Genomic DNA, 27,963 nt, shown 5'->3' with positions numbered 1-27,963 from the left:
TAGAAAAGCAAATGGAATCATTCAACAGAGGAAAGTCCACTGGACCTGACAGGATACCAATTTGATTCTACACAGAGTAGGCAAAAGAACTTGCCCCCCGTCTAACAACCGTGTACCGCAAGTGTCTAGAGGAACGGAAGGTTCCAAATGATTGGAAAAGAGCCCAGGTAGTCCCAGTATTCAAGAAGGGTCATCAAGCAGATGCGCAAAACTATAGACCTATATCTCTGACGTCGATCTGTTGTAGAATTTTAAAACATGTTTTTTGCTCTTGTATCATGTCGTTTCTGGAAACCCAGAATCTACTCTGTAGGAATCAACATGTATTCCAGAAACAGCGATCGTGTGAGACCCAACTGGCTTTATTTGTTCATGAGACCCAGAAAATATCAGATACAGGCTCCCAGGTAGATGCCATTTTCCTTGACTTCCTGAAGGTGTTCGATACAGTTCCGCACTGTCGCCTGATAAACAAAGTAAGAGCCTAAGGAATATCAGACCAGCTGTGTGGCTGGATTGAAGAGGTTTTAGGAAACAGAACACAGCATGTTGTTTTCAATGGAGAGACATCTACAGACGTTAAAGTAACCTGTGGCGTGGCACAGGGGAGTGTTATGGGACTATTGGTTTTCACAATATATATATATATATAAATGACCTAGTAGATAGTGTTGGAAGATCCATGCGGCATTTCGCAGATGATGCTGTAGTATACAGAGAAGTTGCAGCATTAGAAAATTTCAGCGAAATGCAGGAAGATCTGCAGCCGATAGGCACTTGGTGCAGAGAGTGGCAACTGACCCTTAACATAGACAAATGTAATGCATTGCGAATACATAGAAAGAAGGATCCTTTATTGTATGATTATGTGATAGCGGAACAAACACCGGTAGCAGTTAATCTGGGAGTATGTGTGTGGAACGATTTGAAGTGGAATGATCATATAAAATTAATTGTTGGTAAGGTTGAGATTCATTGGGAGAGTCCTTAGAAAATGTAGTCGATCAACAAAGGAGATGGCTTACAAAACACTCGTTCGACCTATACTTGAGTATTGCTCCACAGTGTGGGATCCGAACCAGGTTGGGTTGACAGAGGAGATAGGGAAGATCCAAAGAAAATTGGCACATTTCGTCACATGGTTATTTGGTAAGTGTGATAGTGTCATGGAGATGTTTAGCAAACTCAAGTGGCAGACTCTGCAAGAGAGGCACTCTGCATCGCGGTGTAGCTTGCTGTTCAGGTTTTGAGAGGGTGCATTTCTGGATGATGTGCTTCCCCCTACTTATACCTCCAGAGGAGATCACAAATGTAAAATTAGAGAGATTCATTTGTGTACGGAGTCTTTCCGGCAGTTGTTCTTCCCGCGAACCATACGCGACTGGAACAGGAAAGGGAGGTAATGACAGTGGCATGTAAAGTGCCCTCCACCACACACTGTTGGGTGGCTTGCGGAGTATAAATGTAGATGTAGATGTAGATGTAACAGCCTCTGCTACTTCCTCAAATTCTGCTGGTTTCCTTATCGTGGTTTTAATTTCAGATAAGCCTAAGTCAAGGTTCCTCCTATATGTCTCCCAGTCTGTTTTCCTGGGATTTCTATAAGTCGTGGTCTGTCTGATTGCCATTTCCACCTTGAATTTAATGTACATGTGGTCCGATGAGGATGGCTCCAACACCACATGTCATTGTTTGACATAGCTTCCCATCGTCATGGAACCAAATATTATGTCAATTACTTCTTCCCTTCTGCTATTCCTGAATGTAGGTTCATTGCCCCTGTTCAGGACCTCTAAGTTGTTAGCTAAGAGGAATTCAAGAAGGTACTCACTTCTACTGTTGGTGTCCTTGCTGCCCCACACTAGGTTGTGGGTATTGGTGTCACACCCAACCAGCAGTTGGTCACCTTGCCGATGGCAAGTCTCTACCAGTCTCCTCACCTCCAAGGGAGGAGGAGAACTGTCTTCATAAGGAAGGTATGCTGAGGCCAAAATAATTTCCCTTGTGCTACCTTCCCTCACATTGCTGCATTTTGATGGTCACTAAGTCCCCAGAGCAGAAATCCATCATTGGCATGAAAGAAATGCCATTTCTAACATAGATGCATGTTTTGCAGTTTCTTAGATTCCTAGCATAGATCAGCTTACCTCCAGCGCCTCCGAGGCCCGATACACCCCCTTTGTATACATAGGGTTCTTGTATCAGGGCTACGTCCACTTCCTGTCTCCCCAGGCAGCGGCTCAGGGCAGCAGAGGCCCCTTTACTGTGCTGCAAATTAATCTGCAGCACCTCCAGGCTCTGTCTTACTGCCATCTTGACCTGTGAGAACCCTAAAAACAGTTTTAGGTCCTGCTCTCGCATCGCCTTCAGGGACTTTTCACCAACCTCCACCACCAGGGTTCGTCCTTCCAGAGCAACCTTCTGGTTAATCACTCTCCGGTCTTCTGTCGGGATTTTTGGGTTCTGGGGCTCTATTTTCCTGAACAGAGTCTTGGTAGAGACTTCCTTAAGGATCCTGGGTACCCATAATATCTTTGTGGTCTTAAGAATCTCCACTGCCGTCTTGACTAGCAGCTTCGCATCTTCCCATGGGGATATCATGGGCACTTTGTCCTTGAGCCATTCTACTGTGTGCACCCTCTCACAGACAAAAACGAGTGCACCATGATCTAGATAGACCCTCCTGAAGTTGGGACATGGGCCAGACTCCACCCCCCCCCCCCCCCCCCCACAATCTTTTCAAACAGGGCCATCTGTACTAGTTCCTCCTGCTGCCAAGTAATGGCCACCAGTGGATAACCTTCCTGGATAACTGCCATCCAAAAAACCGAGACTGCAGTACTATCGGTCTGTTTCCCTATTTCTTGCCTCGGTTTTTTCTGGACTCCCTTAACCGCTCACTACTTGTCTTTGACATTGTGGGGGTCTGAGTGTCCTCTTTAACCTGAGACAGTTTTTTCCTGGAGGTCTTGGGTTCTAGTCCCTTTACTTTTCTCCACTTGTATTTAGGAAGCCATTCTTTTCCTTCCTTTTTCCTCTGTTCCCTGAGTAGCTTCCTCCTTTGGGCCCCAGACAAGCCTTTGATCTTAATCTGGTCTAGCTTCTCGGTTACAGTTCCCACTTCTGGCTCAGGTCTGGACCCAGATTCAGTAGTGGAAATGTCTTCCATCAGTTCAGTCCCTGATGTTTGGGTATCTGAGGTCTCAATTTGCCTATCAGTTACTTTTTCTTTTTCTGTAGTTGTGTCCATATTGGTCCCATGAGATTTGGGGATCTAGGAGGTCCACACCATGAATACCTCATGCGGTTAAGGCTAATTACTCATGGAGATCGCCCGGTATCCCTGAGGCTCCGTTTATGACACATCTTCCCATGTGCACGGATCACATCACACCTTGGGTTGGGTCAGGGAATAGGGTTGGACTAGGAGTGGATAGGGAAGATGGGACATTGTGGGACACTCTTAGTCTGATCCATCAGCTGAAGCCTTTCCGGCATTAGGTCCTCTACCTTCAACATAACCCTCAGCTTCCTGTGGATGTGCAAGCCTCTCCACTCGCATGGACAGTGCTTCATCAAGGTGGTGTCCCCTGGAGAGGTACCTGAAATATGAACTAAAGAATAAAGTGATAATGTTACTGGTGACCAGTGACCTCGTAGATCAAGGACTGATCTTACAAACTGCCTCCAATAGGTCTTGCCCCTTGCAGTTTCCACTCAATTTGATGTAGTTTTCCTGTGATCTGTCCTCCCACCTTTGTTCACAGTCTTCCCTGTAGCACTTTGCCTCTGGTTGAATTAAGTTGTTTTAGGAATTCCAAAATGTGCTTTTTCCAGTTTAAATTCTCATTAATATAGACACCTAAGAATTTTGAAATTTCCACCCTGTTTATTATTTCCTCCTTGTGTGTTATGCTTATCATTGGTGTAGTATCCCTAGATGTGCAGAACTGTATACTTTGTGCCTTTTTTGAAGTTACGGGTGAGACAGTTTGCAGAAAGCCAATCAATGATACTTTCAAGAACATTCTGTGCTATTTCTTCTGTTTCTGTATGTGAGCGCGGGTTAATTGGAATGCTGGTGTCATCTGGAAAAAGAACTAATTCTGCTTGTTGTATATTAGATGGAAGATCGTTTACATATATGAGGAACAATAGTGGACCTAAGATTGAGCCTTGGTAAACCCCATGCATTATTTCTTCCCAGTCAGACTAAGTCCTCAGACTATATTGGTTGAATTAATTAGTACAACATCCTACATTCTTTTGGTTAGGTATGTCATTACCCACTGGTTGGCTATATCAACATTCCCTTAAAACTTTAATTTATCTGGGAGAGTAAACATGTAAATGGCATTTTCACTAGAACAACTGTTCTCAGATTGAAACCGTGATTTTCTGAGGATGTTATTGTTTCTCAAGCATCTACATCTACATCTACATCCATACTCCGCAAGCCACCTGACGGTGTGTGGCGGAGGGTACCCTGAGTACCTCTATCGGTTCTCCCTTCTATTTCAGTCTCGTATTGTACGTGGAAAGGAGGATTGTCGGTATGCTTCTGTGTGGGCTCTAATCTCTCTGATTTTATCTTCATGGTCTCTTCGCGAGATATACGTAGGAGGGAGCAATATACTGCTTGACTCTTCGGTGAAGGTATGTTCTCGAAACTTTAACAAAAGCCTGTACCGAGCTACTGAGCGTCTCTCCTGCAGAGTCTTCCACTGGAGTTTATCTATCATCTCCGTAACGCTTTCGCGATTACTAAACGATCCTGTAACGAAGCGCGCTGCTCTCCGTTGGATCTTCTCTATCTCTTCTATCAACCCTATCTGGTGCGGATCCCACACTGCTGAGCAGTATTCAAGCATTGGGCGAACAAGCGTACTGTAACCTACTTCCTTTGTTGTCGGATTGCATTTCCTTAGGATTCTTCCAATGAATCTCAGTCTGGCATCTGCTTTACTGACGATCAACTTTATATGATCATTCCATTTTAAATCACTCCTAATGCGTACTCCCAGATAATTTATGGAATTAACTGCTTCCAGTTGCTGACCTGCTATTTTGTAGCTAAATGATTAGGGACCTATCTTTCTATGTATTCGCATCACATTACACTTGTCTACATTGCGATTCAATTGCCATTCCGTGCACCATGCGTCAATTCGCTGCAGATCCTCCTGCATTTCAGTACAATTTTCCATTGTTGCAACCTCTCGATACACCACAGCATCATCTGCAAAAAGCCTCAGTGAACTTCCGATGTCATCCACCAGATCATTTATGTATATTGTGAACAGCATGGTACTATTCTAGAATGTATAATTTTCTCCAGAAATTTGGAAAATGATGTCAGCAGTGAAACAGATCAGTCTTCATTGACATATCTCCCATCACCTTTCTTAAGGAAAGGTTTGCAGTGGCATACTTCAGTCTCTCTGTAAAATGCCTTGAGTTAGTCATGCATTACATATCTCAGATAAGACAGGGCTTATTGTATGGGAACAAGTCCTTAGTACTCTATTGGATCACCATGAAAACCAAATGATCTTTTATTTTTGTGAGAATCTATGATTTTTCGTAATTTCAGAAGGATTTGTTGTTGATGCATTCATTTGATTGAATTTTGTGAGTTGCTGTTAATTATCTCTTGACCTGTTTGTCCGTATACTTCCTACTATATTGAAGAAATGAGTATTAAATATATTTGCTACCTGTGACTCATGATTTATAGCCCTTCCATGCAGATCAGTACTGATGTTATTCAGTTCTGTGGACCGAGCTAGGTGCCACAGTGGTTAGCACACTGGACTCACATTCGGGAGGACGATGGTTCAATCCCGTCTCCGGCCATCCTGATTTAGGTTTTCCGTGATTTCCCTAAATCGTTTCAGGCAAATGCTGGGGTGGATCCTTTGAAAGGGCACGGCCGACTTCCTTCCCCATCCTTCCCTTACCTGAGCTTACGCTTCGTCTCTAATGACCTCGTTGTCTACGGGACGTTAGACACTAATCTCCTCCTCCTCCTCAGTCCTGTGGCTGGTTGTCCTGTCTCTCATTTAACCAAATTCAATATAGCCTTATGTCTGTTGTTGGAATTACTGATTTAAGACATAATGTGCATGTTCCTTGACTTTTAATAACTTTTCCTAGTAATTTTGTGTAGCTTTTGTAGTTTGTAGCTACTGTGTGGTCTCTACTTGTTTTGCCGACAGATGCATTTGCCTCTTCCTTTCACAAGATACTTCAACCCTCAAATGATTCATGGTTTCTTACATGGTTGTTCACTATCCTTTCTTGCTAGCTATGCTGTAAGCTAATTTCAAATGATATGAATTTATCATGGAATAGATTAAATTTTATGTTAGCATTTGGTTCATTATAACTTTCATACCAAGTCATCTCTTGAATGCTATTCATAAAAACATTTGTCCTGGAGTCATTATTTATTCTAACCATCTTCCATTGAAGAGTATCCATGCTGTTAGACACTATGTTATGTATCCTAGCTAATTGTGCTTCATGATGAGAGAGAGCATTTGTTACTGGGTGTTACTGGGTAAACATTTATTTTCTTGCATTGAACTTCACCAAAGAAAACATTATCAATTAGGGTTCTACTGTCTTTATCTCCTGTATTGGAATGTTAATTATGTAGATCAAACTGTAGAATCCAAATAAGGTTTCCAGATTTCCAGCTCATTTTTCCTTTCAGAATTCTATAAAAAATCTACGCTAATGTCACCACAGTTACGCTTAGGTCACCACAAACTGTTAACTGCTTTCTGCTGTCTGACAGATAGCATAGTAAGGAATCCAGATTCCACATAAACAGTTCAAAATTTCCCATTGGGGATCTGTACACAGTTACAATTAAAACTGAACTATTTTTCAGTATTAATTAACAAGCACAGACTTCTATGTGATGGTCACTACAAAATCTACTAATCTCAATCTTTTTGCACTTGTGTTCTGTCTTAATAAATGTAACATATCCTCCTTTTCCCACATTAGTTCTGCATAAGTAAGCTGCTAGTGTTATTTTTTATATTTAACTTACATAACCTTGCAGTTAAGTGGTGCTCTGTTTGACACAGAATGTCTTCTCTTTTTTTCTTTCCTTCTTTCCTTCTTCTTCTTTTTCAGAGCTCTCTGCATTTTTCTGACAAGAAGCTCTTCTACCTTATTACTGAGCCCTCTGATATTTTGATGAAATAAGCTAATCTTACTTTACTGTGCATTCTTAATCACTTTGTGGGGCTTGTCTGTTATTTTGACTCTTTTCAAAACAGTGTGCCTGAATCCTGATTCTAACCCCAAAAAAGGCACCCCTCTTACACCAGTAGCCACAGGGATCTTTCCCTCACCTTTTCAGGTGTACGCTGTGCCTAGTACATCCACATCTCCCAGTTGTAGCAATAGGCACTGCACTCATGTGTGTTTCCATTTCAATCAGCAACAGCCTGCTCAACTCAGTGTTCACATGGCTCATAGCAGTATGGGCCCTAGGCTGGTCATGGCACTGCAGGACCTCCACAAAACTGACATTTGTGTATTTAGTTGCTACCCTTATTTCATCCAGGTCACCGCTAATGCTGTAATTTCTAACCAAGTTTTCCCCACTCCACCTACTACCACAACCTGATCGTCTTTGCCAAAATCTTTGCACAAGTTCCCTACATATGTCACCTGGATAAGGTTAGCATATGAATTCACAATGCTTGTAACCTGGCACCCTGTTCCTAATTTGTCCTGTACCAACTCACCTACACCCCTCCCATGGCTACTACCCAGCAGCAAGACTCTCTTCATACTACTGCACCCTACTGTGACCCACAGCTAGACGAGGGTGTCCCCCTCCTTCTTCTATCAAGTTAAATTTATTTGCTATTATAAGCGAAAATGTAGATAAAGATATTGAGGAGCTATTTCCCTTTCTCCCGTTGCTTGTTACCTTTACCCAATTCCCTTGATATTTTTCTCACTTCCGATATCTAGTTCAAATTTCATGTGTTCTAATTCAGCATGAAGGGCACAAATCTTTGTCTCCTCTTTAGCAATTCTCTTGTAGCATAATTAAGTTAGTGCATTCACTTCAGTCTTTTATAAAGTCACTGAAATCGATTACAATATCCAGTGAGTAGCGTCTTTGGGAATTAAGACTTAGTTGTTTAGTAACTGGTGGCGAACTTTTACTTGAACTCATGATGTTAAGTATAAGTTTTATGAGTAACAATACCAGAGAAGGAAAGTTGCTAGTCACCATATAGCGGAGATGCTGAGTCGCGATAGGCACAGTAAAAAGATTCACACACTCATAGCTTTAGGCAATTAAGCCTTTGTCAGCAGTAGACACACATACTCACACAAATGTGCGCGCGCGCACACACACACACACACACACACACACACACACACACAAACACAACTTTCAAACACGTCTGCAGTCTGAGAGAGCTGAAACTACACTGCAGACGTGTGTGTGTGTGTGTGTGTGTGTGTGTGTGTGTGTGTGTGTGTGTGTGTTGCTGACGGGGAAGGCTTAATTGCCAGAAGCTATGAATGTGTGAATCTTTTTATTGTGTCTATCGTGGGTCAGCATCTGCGCTGTATGGTGAGTATGATCTTTCCTTCTCTGGTATTATTACATTTATTTTCACTGTTTAGTTTTATGAGTAAGAGAGACAAAGATGTTTCGCAGTTGCTATCTGAGCCCATACTTTCATAGAGATCTTAACATGATGATTGGACCCAACAGACTTTTATGGGATGGTTACACATAGTTGTTACACATTAGCTTCCCACCTGCAGACTCTATGATACATAAATATTGTGCATTTGATGTTGAGGATCAGACTATGTAGGGACTAGTTGCTCATAGATGTTACCATTGTTATATTTAATCCCTCACTTTCACAAAGATCTTAACATTCCGATTGTACCCTGCAGACTGGCAATTTTTGGCTGAGGTTGGTCTTATAAAGTCTTATGGAAAGAGATTTGTTGATTTTGAAAACAACGTAATATTTTGAAAAACATCTAGGTTAAATTTTTCTATTCCAAATGGACTTACACTAATGCAGTAAAGTGTTTTATGAAATGTTTTCTGATTATTAATTTAGAAAAGATTATAGAACTATATTATGCATCCACTTGAGGACTAACGTACTTACAAATATGGCAGCAATGATTAGCTCACTATGTATTGCTTATGACAGACTGTAGTATTAACTTCAATTAGTCATATTTTCTTATTAACTGAGCTTATAGAAAAACTAATTATGCATTGAAATAGGCATACTGAAAACAATTTATTGAATAATAAATTTATATAAAGCTCAGGCTAACAACATTCTGAAATATCCACGTACATACTACATATTTCTTGACCATTTTGTTCCTTTGTTGTAAGTGTCTCAGACTTATTCCTCACAGCCACATGGTATCTTCAAGCTGTCTCAGTCTGATATAGTTTATCTGTATCAAATATTATGATATTATGTTGCTGTTGCTTGTTTGACTACTCCAGTACTGGATTTGTAGTTAGACTCTCTTAACAAGAAGAAAGTGATCTGTGACCCATTCGTGCTGCTCTGTATGTTCTTACATCTTCTATGCTCTTCTTATGCTTAATATCTACCAACAGATAATCAATTTGATTTATAATTTTCCTGTCTGGTGATTTTCAATTCTGTTAATGAATCTTCTAAGGGGGAAGATTGTCTAGCTGATTATTATATCTTGAGCAGCCACAAAATTGATTAGCCTTAACGCATTATCATTTGATTTCTCTCCACTTTGCCAGTATACATTCAGTATATACTCTCCTGCCCAACTTTAACACAAAATTTCAAACTAAAATTTTTATATACCTGTTACTCACTCCTTCCACTGCTTTTTCCACTTCTTAAAAAAACTTGTCTGTTTCCTTTTCTTTACTCACTTCTGTTGGGGCACTTGCCTTTGTAAATGTCATGTCCCTGTATTTGTGTTTAATAGTGAAACATGATAATCGTTTACTAAATTTTTTGTAATGCAGTTACATCAAGTTTGTATCTCTTATTTCTGATATTACTTCCTTAGTAGCTCCCAGTCTGTATAAACTTTTAGTATTGCATGTGTCAACTCATATAACAGTTCAGTAACCAGTTTTGTCTTCTTGGGTAACAAAATGTTCCAAGCCTCATGTATGAAATGTCCCCTGATTGTGTTGTGGGTGCTGTAGAGGGTAAGCCCAGTAGTGGAGATGCCAAGTCACTGCTTCTGAGCCAGCAGCATTTGTAATCATTGTTTTCTCCCCTAGAAGAGCAGACTTCATCACACCCCAACCCCCCCCCCCCCCTCTCCTTCCCCCCTGCCCTACTCTGTGGGGTAGATAAAAAAGGAGGACAGATGTTTTGTTGGGAGGCACACTTTCAATCCTCAGTTGAGACCCGTCTCCATAGATTGAAATTACCAGTAACTAAGCTACCACCAGTATAACTCTTATCTTCATTGGGACACACAAACACATGGACAGTGATTTGATAAAGTGATGTACCCTGGTAGAGAATAATAATGGTGTACTTTACTTAATTATGTTGGAAAAGAAAACCTGTTGAACAGGACTGTCTTTGTTTACTGAACGAAAATGTAAACAACAGTATGATTGTAACTTGGCTTTACCACGTTTTCACATTTTCTTGAGTAATATAGAAAAATGTGAAAATTTTGATAGGAGTTTTAAAACACACACTAACACACAAATTTATTGTGTAATCTGTGTTGAAGCAACTGTTACTGCAAGTTGCAGTATATAAGTTTTCTTTAATAATACATAAAACTTGCACTTCTCCTTGGTGCAGTGTGGCCAGAGAAAAGTCAGTACATAGTACAGAGTTAGACCTTACATATGCATAGTGACATTAATACAGATTATAACACATGATTGCTATAGACAATAAAAATTGGTTACCAGTGGGACTGATAGAGAAGATCCAACGAAGACCGGCGCGTTTAATCATGGGATTGTTTAGCTGGTGAGAGAGTGTATCGGAGATGCTAAACAAACTCCACTGGCAGATGTTACAAGAGGAACATTGTGCATCACAGAGAGATTTAGTACTGAAACTTCAGGACAGCACTTTACAGGAGGAGTCAGACAACATATTACTTCCCCCCACATACATCTCGTGTATTGAGCATGAGGAGAAAATTTAAGAAATTAGAGCCAATGCAGAGGCTCACCGACAATCATTCTTCCCATGCACTTTTTGCGAGTGGAACAGGATTAGAAGGCTCAGATAGTGGTACCGATGGTACTCTCTTCCTCACACCATTAGGTGGCTTGCGGAGTATGTTGTAGATGTAAATGTAGATGTTTGCTGCGTAACAAGTGGTAGTTATATCGAACCAAAATGACACTTGACACTTTCACATGAAACTTGAGGTTGTTTGATTCAAGATAACACATTAACCAAGTCTGTGAGTTATCACAATAAATTCATGTTTCATTCCAAAGTTATGAAGTCCTTTTTGACTCACCTTTTACAAGAGGTAATTTTACATTACAGTACTTCACTTCATTTAGCGAGGAATTCATTTACAAAGTAAAAACTGTGTTCCGTCAAAAATAACTTCTACTTGTTTTTTCTGTATCAATTTGATGTCAGTAGGAGACTAACAGAAATAATTTTCCATTACCTTCATCCTACTGGTTAATATGATTTATCTTGTGTGTAGGTTCATATAAAGGAGACTGCAGTGAACACCCATAAAGGTAATTTTGTTAACTTTCAAACAGTGGAAAGCTCAGGTTAGAATTTCAAAAGTTTTGAAAAGAATAGAGCACTAGTCATCACAAATATGTCATATTGAGTTGCTAGCATTCTGTTAGAGATGACTATGCAACTGAAAGGAAGACAAGACAGGAGAAGATTCCCACCAGAAGCATATACCATACTTTAGTCAAGAGGCAAGGCCGAGTTCTGAATTGCAAGTGACCTTATTCCATGTTAATATATTGTAAAGTAATTAAATGACTTCTCCACTCTACCTTCTTTGCAGGACCAGTATAAATTTGTTTATGATACGTTGGAAGAATATATTGTTTGTGGAAATTCGTGGTTTCCAGTAAAAGAACTATCACAGCGGCTCAAACAAAAATCAATGAAAAATCCTATCACCAAAATGAATGAATATCAGAGAGAGTATCAGGTGAGCAGAATATTGCTTTCAGTAGGTATTCCTGTAATCAATTTTCACTAAAATGCTACAACTAATATTAGTTGCCAATTTTAGCTATATTAACTGAATTTATAAGGAATAACATTGCATCAGTTGTTATGGTAATTCTTATGAGTGGATATTATAATGGAAACCCTCATTGTTTATTTCTTGACAATATTTGTTTTAGTTGATCTGCAAGCAGACACCCCGTTTCACAATAGGTGATTGTGCAGGTGGGCACAGAGGTGACAACAGAGAAAAAAATCGGGATGTTCTTATTGTGCCACGTAAGTTAACATGCTGAAAAAAAGAATTTGAGAAACGCACAGATTTCAGTTAAACTTACTGTTCACACTTTAAACCTCAAAATACAGATAAACATGGATGTTGTATAAGAAATTATATGAATGTAGTGTAAGAGAGGAGAGCAAATCATAATTTAACTTAAATGGAGAGAGGAAATTTGAGAACCTGTAATTTATGCTTAATAAATAAACATATGTTCCCACATATAAATATGTGTGCAATCCAATCTACTTGAACATTTTAAGGAAGTTAATCTGTACCTTTGCTTCTCTTTTATTTTATTAAGGTATTAGTTTGGAGTAAGAAAGGAAAATTTAATTAAGAAAAATAAGAAAATTACACCACATGGATTATTTGGAGTTTTTGCAGTGTGTGGGTGGAGTGACACCAAATGAATACCCTCATCTCATCTTTCATGTGATGTCCAGAGTCGATGGAATGCATCAGTTTGTTACCTATTACAAATAAAATTATTTGTGAAGCAACATTTTACGTGCCCATTCAATAGAATGGCCCCATATTAGTCTAGCACAACATGAGTTTTATTGATATGTGTTAACAGAAACAGTGAAACATGAATAATAATAATCAATACCCCAGCAACGACAGCGTTACGGCAGTAGCTACGGCGGTAGCAGTCAGTGTGGACCAGGGTGCTGCTTTTGTTGCTGGAGTCCTGGGTATTCTTTGTGTTCCACTGCTCCTGTTAATACATGTTGGTAAAATGAATATTGCACTAGACTAATTCAGGGCCACTCTATCAAATGGTAACATAAAAATACACTTTAAAAATCATTTTCTTTGTAATGGAGTGCAAACTGATGCTTTCACTCAACACGGGGCATTGTGTGAAAGATGGAATGAGCAGTATTTGTTTGAGCAAAAATGAAATTGTAAAAATCTGCCAAAACACAAGAGAAAATGCAGCTAAATGATTCTTAGGAGGAACACTATTTATAATTTTGTTTTGTCCAATTCTTAATTGGACTATTCATCTCTCTTCTCCTTAATCAGTCTTTACTTCTCACTTTGTCTTTATTATCTCTGGATTGAAGCTGGTGTAATGCTTAACAATGTACCATCTATCTGGTGTCTTCCCTTTCTTGTATATACTGCTTGTCCTAATACAGGTGTGTCTCTCTCTCATCTTGGGGTCTGAGTGACCTGTCTATTTAAATTTCCCCAACCTATCCCTCTCTCCTCCCCTACAGAGAAACTGTTAGTTCCAAAAGGTAGCTAGTGGCTCCCTTTTACAATTGCAGGTTTCTTCTGGTGGTACCATAATTTGTTAATTCCAGTATTATAATTTCAACTTGTCACAATAATTCAAGTTTTAGGCTAGCTAGGCTGTTCTATTGACCATCATTTCTGTGGTCTTTCAGGGTCTTTCCTGCAGGTAGATTTATAGCTTCACCTTTTGATAGGAACCTGGCTTTTTGACATACATGAAAGATGTACACAAGCATATCCTATGCACCATTACTTAGATCACTGTATGCTTTTAATTCCTTGTGTGTGTGTCTTCATATTGGAAAATTGTTGTATTGTGCCTCTCATCTGGTAGGACCTTCTGATTGTTGTCATAGCATTCTTGCTGCTTTTAACAGCTAAAATAAAACTAGATGTAATCTGTGCACTTCTTCCTTTAAATTACATTCAGTTCTTTTTGTAATGACCATATCATCAACTTATAAAATTCAATATTGTATTGTATCAATTTTCGAATAGAATCTGATCATTATTTCAATGTTCCACTCCTTCAGGAACTTGCCGCACAAATATTAAAAGGTGTAGAAGATACATGGTAATCTGACCTCATCCTTTTGTGAGCTCAATCAGTCATTCATTGTGTTCCATAGATCCCATCAAGAAGGATAGCCTTCAGGGATGTGGAACAATGGAAGGTATATAACAACATGAGACTAGGACATTGTAGAAACTTAAATCTGTTTACTGTATTAATAATAAAGTATCACTATGCTGATTAATGCTAATCGTGCTTATGCCTTGTGAATCTATCAAGTGCATTGGTGAGAAACTTCTACTTTGAGAGAAAGTGCTGCCTCCTCAGTTTTGTTACATTAGCTGCTGTTTATCTGCTATTAGTAGCTTAATATTTTCTTGATTACAGTGGTATTTTTCAAAGAAAATATTTTTTACATTGTAAGTTCTGTTTGTAGTGCATCATAACTTGCCATAAAGCTATATAATAATCACTACTGTTTGCCATGTAGTAATATACTGAAATATTACATGCAACTGAAAAAGGCAGGACTACAAAAGTTGAAGGCAGCAAAAAATTGTCTAACAACCTGTATATTAGTAAACATGAAAATAAATTACAATTTGAAGTGTCGTCAAATCTGAGTTGGGAGTAAAGAACAATTGCTAAGAAATTGTCCAAATAAAAATTAAAAATTGATATAATTATAGATCCTTTTCAAATGTCAAACTATTTCAATGATTTCTTCATAAATGTGGCAAAATCAGAAGTAGATATCACTGCCCACCAGGACAAGGTAGATTTCAATTTTGTTAATATAAAACATTATGCAGACCTTAAAACATTCAAAAGAATTATCCCAAAAGATGTGGAAGATGCTGTAGTGTCTTTAAAAACAAGAAATCAACTGGATGGGATGAAATTCCAACCACTGTAATTGAGGCTGTTTATAACATCATTTCTCATTCATTGGTTAAAATTATTAATCAGTCATTTGAGGAAGGATATTTCTCAAATGTGTTAAAATATGTTGAAATAAGACCATTGTCCAAGAAAGGCTCACTAGATGACATGGGAAATTACCACCCCATTTCCCTGCTGCCAGTTTTTGCTATGGTGATAGAAAGAATTGTTGCAAAACACCTTGAAAACTTTCATATAGAAAACAATATTACAGTTAAAAATCAATTTGAATTTCAAAAAGGGGAAAAATACAATAAATGCTATCAGGGAATTCACTGAAAAGATAAGCTCTGCTTTAGACAATGGTAAAAAGGCCACAAGTTTTTTTTTTTTTTTTTTTTTTTTAACCACATTTTGGACTCAGTCAATCGCTTACTATTTCTACACAAGCTAGAGAGGTATGGGATCATGGACAGGGCATTGCAAGTTCTTACTCATTCGTTATAAATATGTGTGTGCTGGAAAAAGTGTTGCCAACATGCATATTGTATGCTAGAAATTCAGTGATGTGAAGCACGCAGAATGTTGAAAAATATTTCTCACTAGTAACATAGTAACCAAACAATATTTTCTGTAATTCTCAAAAGTTTCAGATGGGTGTTTTTGAGTAAATAATTCATAAAAACTTGCAAAAACGCAATTTTTTACACATTTAGTAATAAATATTTACTTAATACAGATAACTGCAGCAGAGAATATTTGTTTATAATTACATCAGTAGTGTCTGGTAATATGATAGAAAAGACAGCTTTCTGTGACTTTCAAAATTAGAAAAAAAACTTTAAGTGGAAAAATTTAATAAATTTTGTATTTTCATCTAAAATTTGTAAGTTAAAGGAAGTTCATAAGTTTGCAGATATCAACTAAATTTCAAGACATTAAGGGGGAGCCATAATGCAGAACATCTGCCAGGTTTCCAATACTTTTGGTTTATTTGTTCTTTCTTTTTTTGTTTTCTCCCTCTCCCTCTACTGTTTTAGTAGTTTTTTCAAAGCGCTCTACCATTTACAAAAAATAAGATAAAATGAAAATACTTTATTTCTTAATACTTAAGGTACAGAGGTCTAATATATATTTTTTCCAGAAGACTTAATGACCTCGAGTTAATATGACCTGTATGATTTGAGATGAAATCACACTGTTAGACTTCAAGGCATTTGGCCAAAGCCTTCTTCAGCAAAGAAAATACACACACACACGTATATTAACACAAGCAAGCACACCTTATGCGTATATGACTGCTACCATTGGCAACCCTGATCAGAATGCGACTGTCACATGAATAGCAATCTGTAGAGGGGCAGGGTAGAGGGAGAGGTAGCAGATTACGTGTGGGGGAAGAGAAGAGCACTGTCTGGCAGGGCATGCGAGGACTAGATGGTGGCCTGATGAGACTGCCAGGTGCAGTTTCAGGAAGTGGAATTTGGAAGAAAAATGGGGAGCAGAAGAGGAGAAGCAGGGAAGGCAAGGACAGGTGTGTACATTGGCAGAGGGTGGCACATACTGACTATAAGGAGACATGAAAAGGGAGGAGATGATATGACAAAAGGGGCAGAAACTGTTGGGAGGAGGGCTAGGGAACAGTAGGTTACCATAGGTTGAGGCGGGGATAATTTTGGGGGTCGAGAATGTGTTGAAAGGGTAACTCCGATCTGCACGATTCAGAAAAGCTGTTGATGATTCAAGTCCATTGATTTCACAGTGCTATGGCCATCTGTCTGCATTGGGCTTTGCGAGTATGTGTCAATTATAATGTAATCCCCTCTCACATTTTACTTTGGGTCGTGTGTGTCCCCCTCCTTCCACACCTGTTTCTGCTCAGTCGGCGGGCTGACGGTCCTACCCCAACTGTCATTTGATACGTGTCCAACAGGACTACCCACATATAGAGACCATGTGGGGCCTGCCACATTTCACAAAATTTTATGGCAGTGAGCCTTGGAATGCTTGTTGGAGGCCTACTGTTTTCCCTAGACTTGAAGCATGATTCCAATGTCTTGCAAGCATCACCCCAACGTATTCTGCTGTCTTTGGTGCTGGACGGGTGCCAATCAAACTGATTAATGTAGATAGTTGCAGATAGTTGCTGCCTGGCATTGCAACAGCCACTACATCCCATTGTATCTTTTAGTAAATAGTGCATGCATTTTAGGGGGAAGTTCTCCATCACTGCCCATCATAAGATGGAACGTCAGTTTACGTTAGTGGTAAACACACTGCCGGCACAAAATATTTTTGGGTTAGACACATTCTCTGTTTCTGTCTTCCAGATAGTTGAAAAGTACATTTAGTGTCTCAGTCAATCCCCTTTCAAGATTTGGGATCTATGGCCATACACCCAGATGTCTGAGAATATCTTGGGTTGGGCAGAAAATTTCAAGGCGCACCTCTCCCTCAAGCCATCAGTGATACCTAAATTTTTTGTCCCCAACCTATTCCCTTTGTGATGTGCAACAAGTTCAAGGGCAAGTTGCATCATTGGAAGGACCCCACTATTGTTTCTTTTGTTTTGTTGAGTCAGTAGGCCACCCCTTTGGAGGTGCTTCAGAAGCCATGTGGTACCATGGAATTTTGCAGTGATTTTAAACAGTCAGTCAGTGTGGAGTGAGGCACAGATTCATATCAATTTCTGCACCCAGAAAAGTTGTTGGGGAAGCTGTCAGGACGCTAATATTTTTACACATAGACTTGTGCAATGCATGCCTGCAGTTTCTGTCGGGCACAGCTTCTCAGCATTTCTTGGTGCTCAAGGGCCCCTTTGGGCTTTACCAGTTCATTCACTTGCCTTTCAGAATTCCATCTGCATTGGGAATGTATCAGTGATATTTTGAACATATTTTGAACAGTTGATTCAGGAGATTTCCTGTTGTGTAAACTACCTCAGTGACTTATGAATAAAGAAACTCTAACAAGATAGGAACATTTACAAAATCTGCAGATGGTTTTTCAGTACATTCTGGAAAATTTCCTTGGTTGCAAGGTGGGGAAATGCAGTTTTTTTTTTCCTTTTCAAAAGTGTATTTTTGGGAGATGTGCTTAGCAAAGATCTCTGTATGTTGTTCAAACTCTTTGAGCCCCTGTAGATTGAATTGCACATCAAGTTTCATTCCATCTCCTTGAGTTTAGAGCCTGGCTTGTTGTCAAGCCACTGTAGGCTTGTATACCTTATGTACTTACCAACAGTGATGATTCATGTTGTTGTCTTGTATGGTTAGTAAAAGGAGAAAAGCAGATACTTCAGGAAAAAAAGACTGCTGCTCCTCCTCTCTTATTATTACCAATTGATTGTATCTTGCACTTTGTTCTAAGCATTTTCAGAAAACTGTTATCTGCTGCCTTTATATTGGGAATGTTAAAACATATTTGATATGAAGACTTGTGTTTTGAGGAGTTTACAGCCTCAATCCAAACATTCTCAGAAATTATAAAAGGAGTAACTAATAAGGTATTCCTTTACTTGATTTTTAAATGTATGAGAATTTTCAATTTCCTTTCGGGTGTCTACTGGTGATCTGTTTATGACTTTTGTATCAGAGTATTAAACTCCATTCTAAATTCTAGACAAGGATGCATATTCTGCATTGAAAATGTTTGTATGTCACTTATTGTGGTTGTGAACCCCACAGATCATCATAAATTTGCTATTATTGTGAACCACAAGTACTATGAGGGTGTAAATGTTTCATCATGTGGATGTAACAACCCCAAGATCCTTTCAGAAGTTTCTGTGAAACATTCAGTCACCAATTTTATATGATATTCTAACTGCCGGAGAATAAATACTGTTTTGCTTGTAGCTACAGAAGATTATGCATGAGGGCTATATTGAGAGAAATTGTGATAACAATATTATCTGCAAGTTGATACAGTGAGAGCAATTTCTGTGTGAAAAACAGGCAAAACTGAGCATTTTGGCTAACTTCTCCACATGCTAGTGCCTGCTAAGTTTGTTATTGTTGAAATGCATTACTTGGATGGTTTGTTAAGCGTAACACACAGGACAAAATACAGACTAAATAAATGAACACCTTGTAGGATTTGGTTAACAGTGAAAGATTTCTTTCTTAGTCATAATTGCTGCTGTGGAATATGTGACAAGCTCTACAAAACCTGTGTCTGTTATGTGCCTGCTAATGGCCTTGTACAATACAGTCTGTACATAACTGTTAACAAGAAGTGGTATGTCAGTTCTCCTACATCATTTCTCATTTGATAGTTTAGAATACTGATGCTAATACTCCAGCAGAGATGGAAGCCACAAACCAGAAAAGTGGCATTTTGTTAATGAATGGTCTCACCAGAGAGACTAGACACAGCATTGATGAATCAACAGTGCCCCTGTGTGTCCTCACTGTCTACAACTGTATTCCTCTTTGGAGAATCATTGGATGAAACTGCTTTGGTCTGCTGATTTCGGTATTTGGCACCAAATCTGGTAAAACTGTGCAAACTATGTCTGTGTCTTTATCCAGTGCTGTGTCAGATACTGTACTTAACCATTGAGATGCTTGGGAATTTCACATATAAATTTCATTCTCTTTGAGCGCTACTTCTGGTACATGTTAACTAATTTTGTTTTTGTACTAACTTTATGTGAAATGGTGTGATTTTAGTCATTCTCTTAATTATAATACCAGAAAGATGAAGTACTTACATCACCTTCAACATTATATGTAATTATCAGTGAGAGTTGTGAATGCACACTGGTTTAATCCTAGGTTTTAGCACCATTTTTACGTACAATATGTCTAAAAGAACAATCAAGGTTAGGTTAATTGAAATACACATTTCTTGCATGTTGAATTTTGTCACTATTCGAGTGTATGTCATATTACGAAATTTTTTATAATACGTTTCTTGTCTGTTACAGCTGATAACTCAAGGCCTTACCTGACATCATTTCAAGGAAACAACTTCACAGATTACATTAATGCTGTGTTTGTTGATGTAAGCTTCTTACAGTATTAATTATAATACAGTAACACTCTTTTATGTGTTTTGGGGAGATTTAAAATAGTTAAATACATATGATTATAAGCTAGTGCAAAATGTTAATTACAGGAAATGTTCAAAACATTGATTATGCTACATACTTTCTGTGATCCACATGGAACGTTGTCATATGAAACGTCATTTATCTATAAGATTGAACAACTACTTGAATCAATGATAACAAGCAACCAGTAGAACCTATAAAATTTGATATTTTATTGATATATATTGTATCACTATTCCAGAATGAATTTCTGCTATGTAGTAAGAATTGCTCTGATATGGAACTGTCTCATAGATGGAAACTGGACTCAAACCCAGAGGCTTTGCCTTTCATAGGCAAGTACTCTACAGACTGAGCTATTCAAGGATCACTCAAGACCCATGCCCACAACTTACTTCCACTAGTACCACATCTCCTACCTTCCAAACTTCACAAAAGCATGGAAGGCAGGGGATGAGGTACTAATGAAAATAAAGCTTTGAGGATGGGTCATGAGTTGTGTTTCACTAGCTTAGTCAGTGGAACACTTTCCTACAAAAAGTGAAGGTCCTAGGTTCGCCCATTCTGGCGCACAGTTTTTGTCAATCAGAAAGTTTTATATTCCTATCATCTTAATTCTAAGGGGTACAATTGTATGATAATGATCTGCAATGTTATTGCCACTGCAGGGCTACACAAAACCGAGAGAGTATATAGTGACAGAATGGCCTCTGAAACATACACTTGGAGAGTTCTGGTCACTGGTATATGATTATGAATGTTCAGCAGTGGTTGTGCTGTGCGTTCCTCCCCATAATTCGGTGAGTAAAATTATTGTTGTGAAAAAAGTAAAAACAAATCCTTATTGGACTTCAGTAAAATACCAAAGTGGTATGAAAGATAAGCAGAAATGTTACTTACTCTGGACAGAAAAAAATATAATTGGGCATATTCTATGAATCTCATAGAGAATAGTTTTTAGAATGAGGAAATAAGTCAAAATGTACATTTAATTTAAGTGTAATGCAGTGTTATAATTTCATTTTATTGTACTATAGTGCTAATTGTAATTGAGAACCATTTTAACAAAACTCAATAATACTATTTATAAAGTTTTACAGTGGAGGTGTTTTAGCTGTCTCCAATATCACTGATTAAAAAAATGGAAAAAATTAATGCTACTCATCCATGTTGAAAGCGGTAGATGAAAGAATAATTGTAGTTCATCAGTAACAGTCTTTATTGAGGGAAAAAGTTACAGAATTACAATTTTTTTGCAAAATTCAACATATCCCCTTTTTTATGCATATTTCTTCTATATTTTATTAAAGTGGGTGTTATCAATATGAATTCTGAGCATTTAATTTCAGTGGGCTATATTACATTTTGTAAATAATATCAGAATAAGAAGTTAGCAATGCATTACTAAATTTACATTTTTTTCATTAAGTTAACCCATGAACAGAAGTTTCCACTATAACAAAACCTGTTTCTTACGTCTTAAACACATTATGACACTCTAACTGAAGAACATCCAGGTTATAATAGTGACAGTATTGTGAAAGAGGGTAGATTTCTACTCACCATGTAGCATAGATGTTGAGATGACTCATGATCTCAACTATATGGTGAGTAGCAATCTATCATTTCCAAAATATTGTTGAAACTCTTACTGATACTTTCAAGTGACAACTAAAGCAATACAATGTTTTAATACAATATTGAATTTAATGCTGCATGAAATTCAAAAAATACTGAAACGCAGTCCTCTTTAATATAAAGGTCCGCCATAGTTTCACAGTTTTATCTTTAGCATCACTGGCATTCCCTTGTACAACTTTTGAATAAAACACAACACTTAACTTTCCTCTGAATCACTTTCACAATAAGACATCAACTTCCTCATGTCATGAGCCTTGCTTGTGCTTACATGATTCACTGATGAAAGTTGAGGTGCTTCAGACATCACAGAACACCTTCTCTTTCCAGGTTTCAGCACCTCAACATTCATTGGTGAAGCAAAGTAAGTATTTTGAAAAAGGCTTTGTGCCCTGGTCTTAGGGCTTGTTATGTAATGCAGTGCTCTTGCCTCAGATATCTTAAAAGGAAATCCAGCTTCGATTATACATTTGGAGATTTATTTCATATCGTAGCTATACCTGTCTTTACCCCGAAATGTAACCTCATTAAACATTCCCAAAATGTCATGATCTTCTGAGGACAGAGTGATTGTTTTGTGTTTTGTGTTTTCTTAGTTCTGTTTCAGTAAGGGCAAAAATACTGTCGGGAGGCAAGTAGCTACGCCCACATGCAGGGAAATAATGCGGAATTCCTTTAAATATCCTTGAGTGTTCAGTGTAACTCATAAGCATTGCCATCATTGTAGAGTTTTTGTTTTGGGAGAGAGAAGAATGAGGAAATAATCTGAGACTAAAATTTTTGCACCCTCTTTCATCAGATCTTTTTCTAGAGAATTTAAATAGTCTCTCTCAGCAGATACAATTTCATTTGCTCCCTATTCTTAGCCAGTCTCAAGCTATGTGTAGTTAACTACTTCGTGTGCTTTCTTTTCTGAATATTTTAATATCATACAGTTATACCACCAGACCCATCTGGAGTAAAATATTTCACCAATAGGCAGTTTGGGTCTTTGTTTATTCTGCTGGTGGTCAAAACAAACTGTCACAGTATTGTTTTTATTTTCTTTAAAATATTGAAAAATCTTTTTGGCTTTATATTGTGTAACCATAGTCTATTCTTATATGTTTTTTGTTTTTAATTTCATGTCTTGAACTGACTTTAACTCTACAACAAAGTGCACACAGGCTGAGCAGCTGTCAGTTTGAGGACTTCCAAAGCCAAGGTTGAAACATTTTTATACTTTGAAAGAGAACAACCTAAACTCAAGAAACATTTGGCCCATCATGCTTTTTTTTAAGTTTTAACCCTGGTGGAAGATATGACCATTTAACTTTATTTTTAGAGCAATGAGAAGGCATTTATACTTACATATATCTTTCTCAATGAACTACATCTGCTCTTCATCCCTTTACGGCAGCTTGCAAGCTCATCCACCTAAATTCTCCTTAGTAGTACACCTTCCAACTTACATCCTTTGGCTCTGTCTGTAGACATTCCTGGAAAAAAAAGTATGAAATAAAAGTAACCGGTTCCAACAGTTATTTTCATTCTACAAACATTTTGGTTAGGCTGTAAAAGAAATCATACTTACTCTGTTACTTTTCTGAATGTTGAGGTACATGTTGGAATCCCTCACCCTCCTTCTGCTCTTATATGGTAGGAATCAACAATGGAAACTCCAGGTAGGAATGTCAACAATGTGCTACTTACCATATAGAATACATGTCAAGTTGTAGACAGGCACAATTAAAGGACACTCACAAATGGCTTTCGGACATAGCCTTCACCAGTAAAAGCAACACACGCGCACACACACACACACACACACACACACACACACACACACACACACACACACACACACACACGTGCACAAAGCAAGCAACCCTCATGCACACATGACTGCCAACTCCCACGATCTTGGGCCACAACGCAGTGGAGGCAGTGGGGAATGGGAAGGGGAAGGGATAGCAGTGCAATAGTAGTGCACTGGGGGAGGGGGGGGGGTGAACACTGTTTGGTACAATGTGCTAGACTGCCAACAGTCGCAGTGTTGGGAGGTTGTGGGACAAGGAGGTAGCGAAAAAGGAGCAAAAGAGGAGAGGAGTGGGGAAAGATCGGCAAACATGTTGGTAGAGGGCTGCAGATAAACAGGATGGGGGATGAGAATTGGGAGGATATGGTAGAACAGAGGGGGTGGAAACTGTTGGTTGCAGGTTTCAGGCATGGTATGTTACTGTAGGTTGAGGCCGGGATAATTATGGAACTGGAGAATGCATTGTAAGAATAACTCCCATTTGTGCAGTTCAGAAAAGCTGGTGGTGGAGGGAAGGATCCAGATGGCTTGGGTAGTGAAGCAGCCATTGAAATCAGGCCGGGCCATCTGTGAAGGCAGTCATGTCATTTACCAACTCTGCTCCAATAATTACACAGCTTTTTATGTTGGTATGACTTCCAACCAGCTGTCCACCAGGACAAACGGCCACCATCAAACTGTTGAAAAGCAAAGTAGACCACCCTGTGTCACCACATGCAGCTAAACATATCACACTTGATTTCAATGGCTGTATCACTACCTGATCCATCTGGGTCCTTCCCTCCACCACCACCTTTTCTGAACTCTACAGATGAGAGTTATCCTTACAACATATTCTCTGCTCCCATAATTATCCCGACTTCAAGTTACAGCAACATACTGTCCATACAAACTCCAGCCAACAGCTTCTACTCCCCACTCCTCTCAGTTTTTGCTCATTTGTACCCATCTCCCCGCCCCACAATCTCGGGTTGCTGTACCTGTTGGCAGTCTCACAGATTCCACCAGACAGTGTTCATCTCTCTCCACACCCATGCACTACTATTCCCCTTCCCTTTCCCCCTTTCCCTTTCCCTTCCCATTCCCCACTGCCTCCGGATTGCTGCTTGCATCCCATGTGGTGATCTATTCCAATCCAACATGCTGGAGTTGGCAGTTGACATGTGTTCTGTGTGGTAAGTAACAATCTGCCTTTTCCTACACTGTTGCTTATGTGGTATGAGACTGACACAGATCTTTATCTTCTTTTATCATTCCCTTCCTTCTTTGTCTTTCAGGAAAATTACCTCTCATGCATCATATTAAGAAATTTCATAATAGTTACTGCAACTGTGATTCTCAGAACATTGTCTGTTTCTTCATACATACATGTGGAACCATGTATCTGTCTCCTATCTGTACTAATGTCAGTCACTTGAAGTCATCATTTGTAGGGGTGGTTTTAATGTTGCATTCATAGTGTTCACTATTTTTTGAGTAGAGACAAGTACTGCTAATGAAAAAGTAAAATTGTCATCAAAATAACAAGTTGTAGGATTAACACAATATTCTTATAATATGTTTCCATACTCTGCAACTATTGTCTATTCAAACCTACCTGTCATTTTACACACATCAAAAAAAGTTTTGCATCACCTTGGTTCCGAGAGTTCTGAAACCTCCAAAAAAAATTGGAATAGAGATCAACATAAACATCATTTCTGCCGTTTTTATTGCTAATGGAAACCACACATTGCATGTTGTACCACCATACAGTGAGACCTTCAGAGTTGGTGGACTGTACATACCGGTACTTCTAATACCCAGTAGCACATCGTCTTGCATTGATGCACACCTGTATTTGGTGTGTCATACTGTCCACAAGTTCATCAAGGCACTGTTGGTCTAGATTGCCACATTCCTCAATGGCGATTCAGCGTAGATCCCTCAGAGTGGTTGGTTGTTCACTTCGTCCATAAACAGCCCTTTTCAATTTATTCCAGGCATGTTCGACAGGGTTCATGTCTGAAGAACATGTTGGCCACTCTAGTCTGGCAATGTCATTATCCTGAAGGAAGTCATTCACAAGATGTGCACAATGCAGGTGCGAATTGTTATCTATGAAGACAAATGGCACACCAATATGCTGCCAATATGGTTGCACTATCGATTGGAGGAAGGCATTCATGTATTGTACAACCATTACGGCTCCTTCCATTACCACCGGCAGGGTCCATCGGCCCCACATAATGCCACCCCAAAACAGCAGGGAACCTCCACTTTTCTGCACTCACTGGACAGTGCATCTAAGGTGTTCAGCCTGACCGGGTTGCCTCCAGACATGCCTTTGACAATTGTCTGGTTGAAGGCATATGTGACACTCATTGGTGAAGAGAACGTGTTGCCAATACTGAGTGGTTCATTTGGCATGTTGTTGGGCCCATCTGATTGCAAAGATGGACCTCGTCATGAATGTCGGGAGTGAAGTTGCACATCATCCAACCTATTGCACACAGTTTAAGTCATAACATGACGTCCTGTAGCTGCATGAAAAGCATTATTCAACATGATGGAGTTGCTGTCAGGATTTTTCCATTCCTCCGGGCCATAATCCATTGGTAGCACTCATCCACTGCAGTAGCAGCCCTTGTATGGCCTGAGTGAGGCATGTCATTGACAGTTCCTATCTCTCTGTATCTTCATGTCTGAACAACATCGGTTTGGTTCACTCTGAGGTGCCTGGATACTTCACTTGCTGAGAGCCCTTCCTGGCACAAAGTAACAATGCGGATGTGATTGAACTGCAGTACTGACCGTACAGGCAAATTTGAACTACAGACATCATGAACCGTGTACCTCCTTCCTGGTGGAATGACTGGAACTGATTGGCTGTCAGACCTCTCTGCCTAATAGATGCTGCTCCTGCATGGTTGTTTCCATCTTTGCATGGGTTTATTGGCATCTCTGAACAGTCAAAGGAACTGTGTTTATGATACAATACTTACAGTCAACGTCTGTCTTCAAGAGTACTGGGAACCAGGGTGATGCAAAGCTTATCTTGATGTGTGTATTATGTTGAATTAAGAAATTAATAATTTACTGTGCAAACCTTACAATTGTGTACTGTGACTTCATTTACAGAACATTTTCTCACATCTTGAGAAGAGACAAGAGTAAATCAACATTATTATATTATTCTCCTAACTCGTGTTATTTGCAATCAAGTAGTAATTATTGGATTGGGGAGAAGAGAAGTTTGTGGCACAACTTGACCAGAAGAAGGGATTGGTTGGTAGGACATGTTCTGAGCCATCAAGGGATCACCAATTTAGTATTGGAGGGCTGCGTAGAGCGTAAAAATCGTAGAGGGAGACCAAGAGATGACCTACACTAAGCAGATTCAGAAGGATGTGGGTTGCAGTGGGTTCTGGGAGATGAAGCAGCTTGCACAGGGTAGAGCAGCATGGAGAGCTGCATCAAACCAGTCTCAGGACTGAAGCCTACAACAACAACATAGTAATTATTGTTGTTCAAACAATGGTCTGGTGAGTTCCGGTTCAAAAAGGAATTTCAGGGTTTATTTTGAATTTTATAATACACTACTGGCCATTAAAATTGCTACACCCTGAAGATGATGTGCTACAGACGTGAAATTTAACTGACAGGAAGAAGATGCTGTGATACACAAATGATCAGCTTTTAAGATCATTCACGCAAGGTAGGCACCGGTGGCAATACCTACAACATGGTGACATGAGGAAAGTTTCCAACCGATTTCTCATACACAAACAGCAGTTGACCAGCGTTATCTGGTGGAATGTTGTTGTGATGCCTCGTGTAAGGAGGAGAAATGTGTACTGTCAGGTTTCCGACTTTGATTAAGGTCAGATTGTAGCCTATCACGATTGCAGTTTATCGTGTTGCGACATTGCTGCTCGCGTTGGTCGAGATCCAATGACTTGTTAGCAGAATATGGAATCTGTGGGTTCAGGAGGGTAAAGTGGAATGCCGTGCTCGATCCCAATGGCCTCGTGTCACTAGCAGTCGAGATGGCAGGCATCTTATCCGGATGGCTGTAACGGATCGTGCAGCCATGTCTCGATCCCTGAGTCAACGTTTGCAAGACAACAACCATCTGTACGAACAGTTCAATGATGTTTGCAGCAGCATGGACTATCAGCTCGGAGACCATGGCGTTGGTTACCCTTGACGCTGCATCACAGACAGGAGCACCTGCGATGGCGTACTCAACGATGAACCTGTATGCACGAATGGCAAAAAGTCATTTTTTTGGATGAATCCAGGTTCTGTTTACAGCATCAAGATGGTTGCATCCATGTTTGCCAACAT

At 39.2% G+C, this 27,963-nt stretch overlaps 1 protein-coding gene across 1 annotated transcript in view; it reads left to right on the top strand.

Moving 5' to 3' along the window:
* The window catches only part of LOC126272182 (uncharacterized), a 1,390,907-nt gene that overhangs the window by 1,237,680 nt on the left and 125,264 nt on the right, over nucleotides 1–27,963 (top strand). Inside the window, 4 exon segments of the mRNA XM_049974835.1 lie at nucleotides 12,049–12,198; nucleotides 12,398–12,497; nucleotides 20,073–20,149; nucleotides 20,867–20,998. Coding sequence (XP_049830792.1) covers nucleotides 12,049–12,198; nucleotides 12,398–12,497; nucleotides 20,073–20,149; nucleotides 20,867–20,998 — 459 coding nt within the window.

The sequence above is a fragment of the Schistocerca gregaria genome, chromosome 5 (assembly GCF_023897955.1).
Source record: "Schistocerca gregaria isolate iqSchGreg1 chromosome 5, iqSchGreg1.2, whole genome shotgun sequence".
NCBI lineage: Eukaryota > Metazoa > Arthropoda > Insecta > Orthoptera > Acrididae > Schistocerca > Schistocerca gregaria.
The sequence above is the reverse complement of the archived record's forward strand: the minus strand, read 5'-3'. Positions and strand labels throughout refer to the sequence as shown.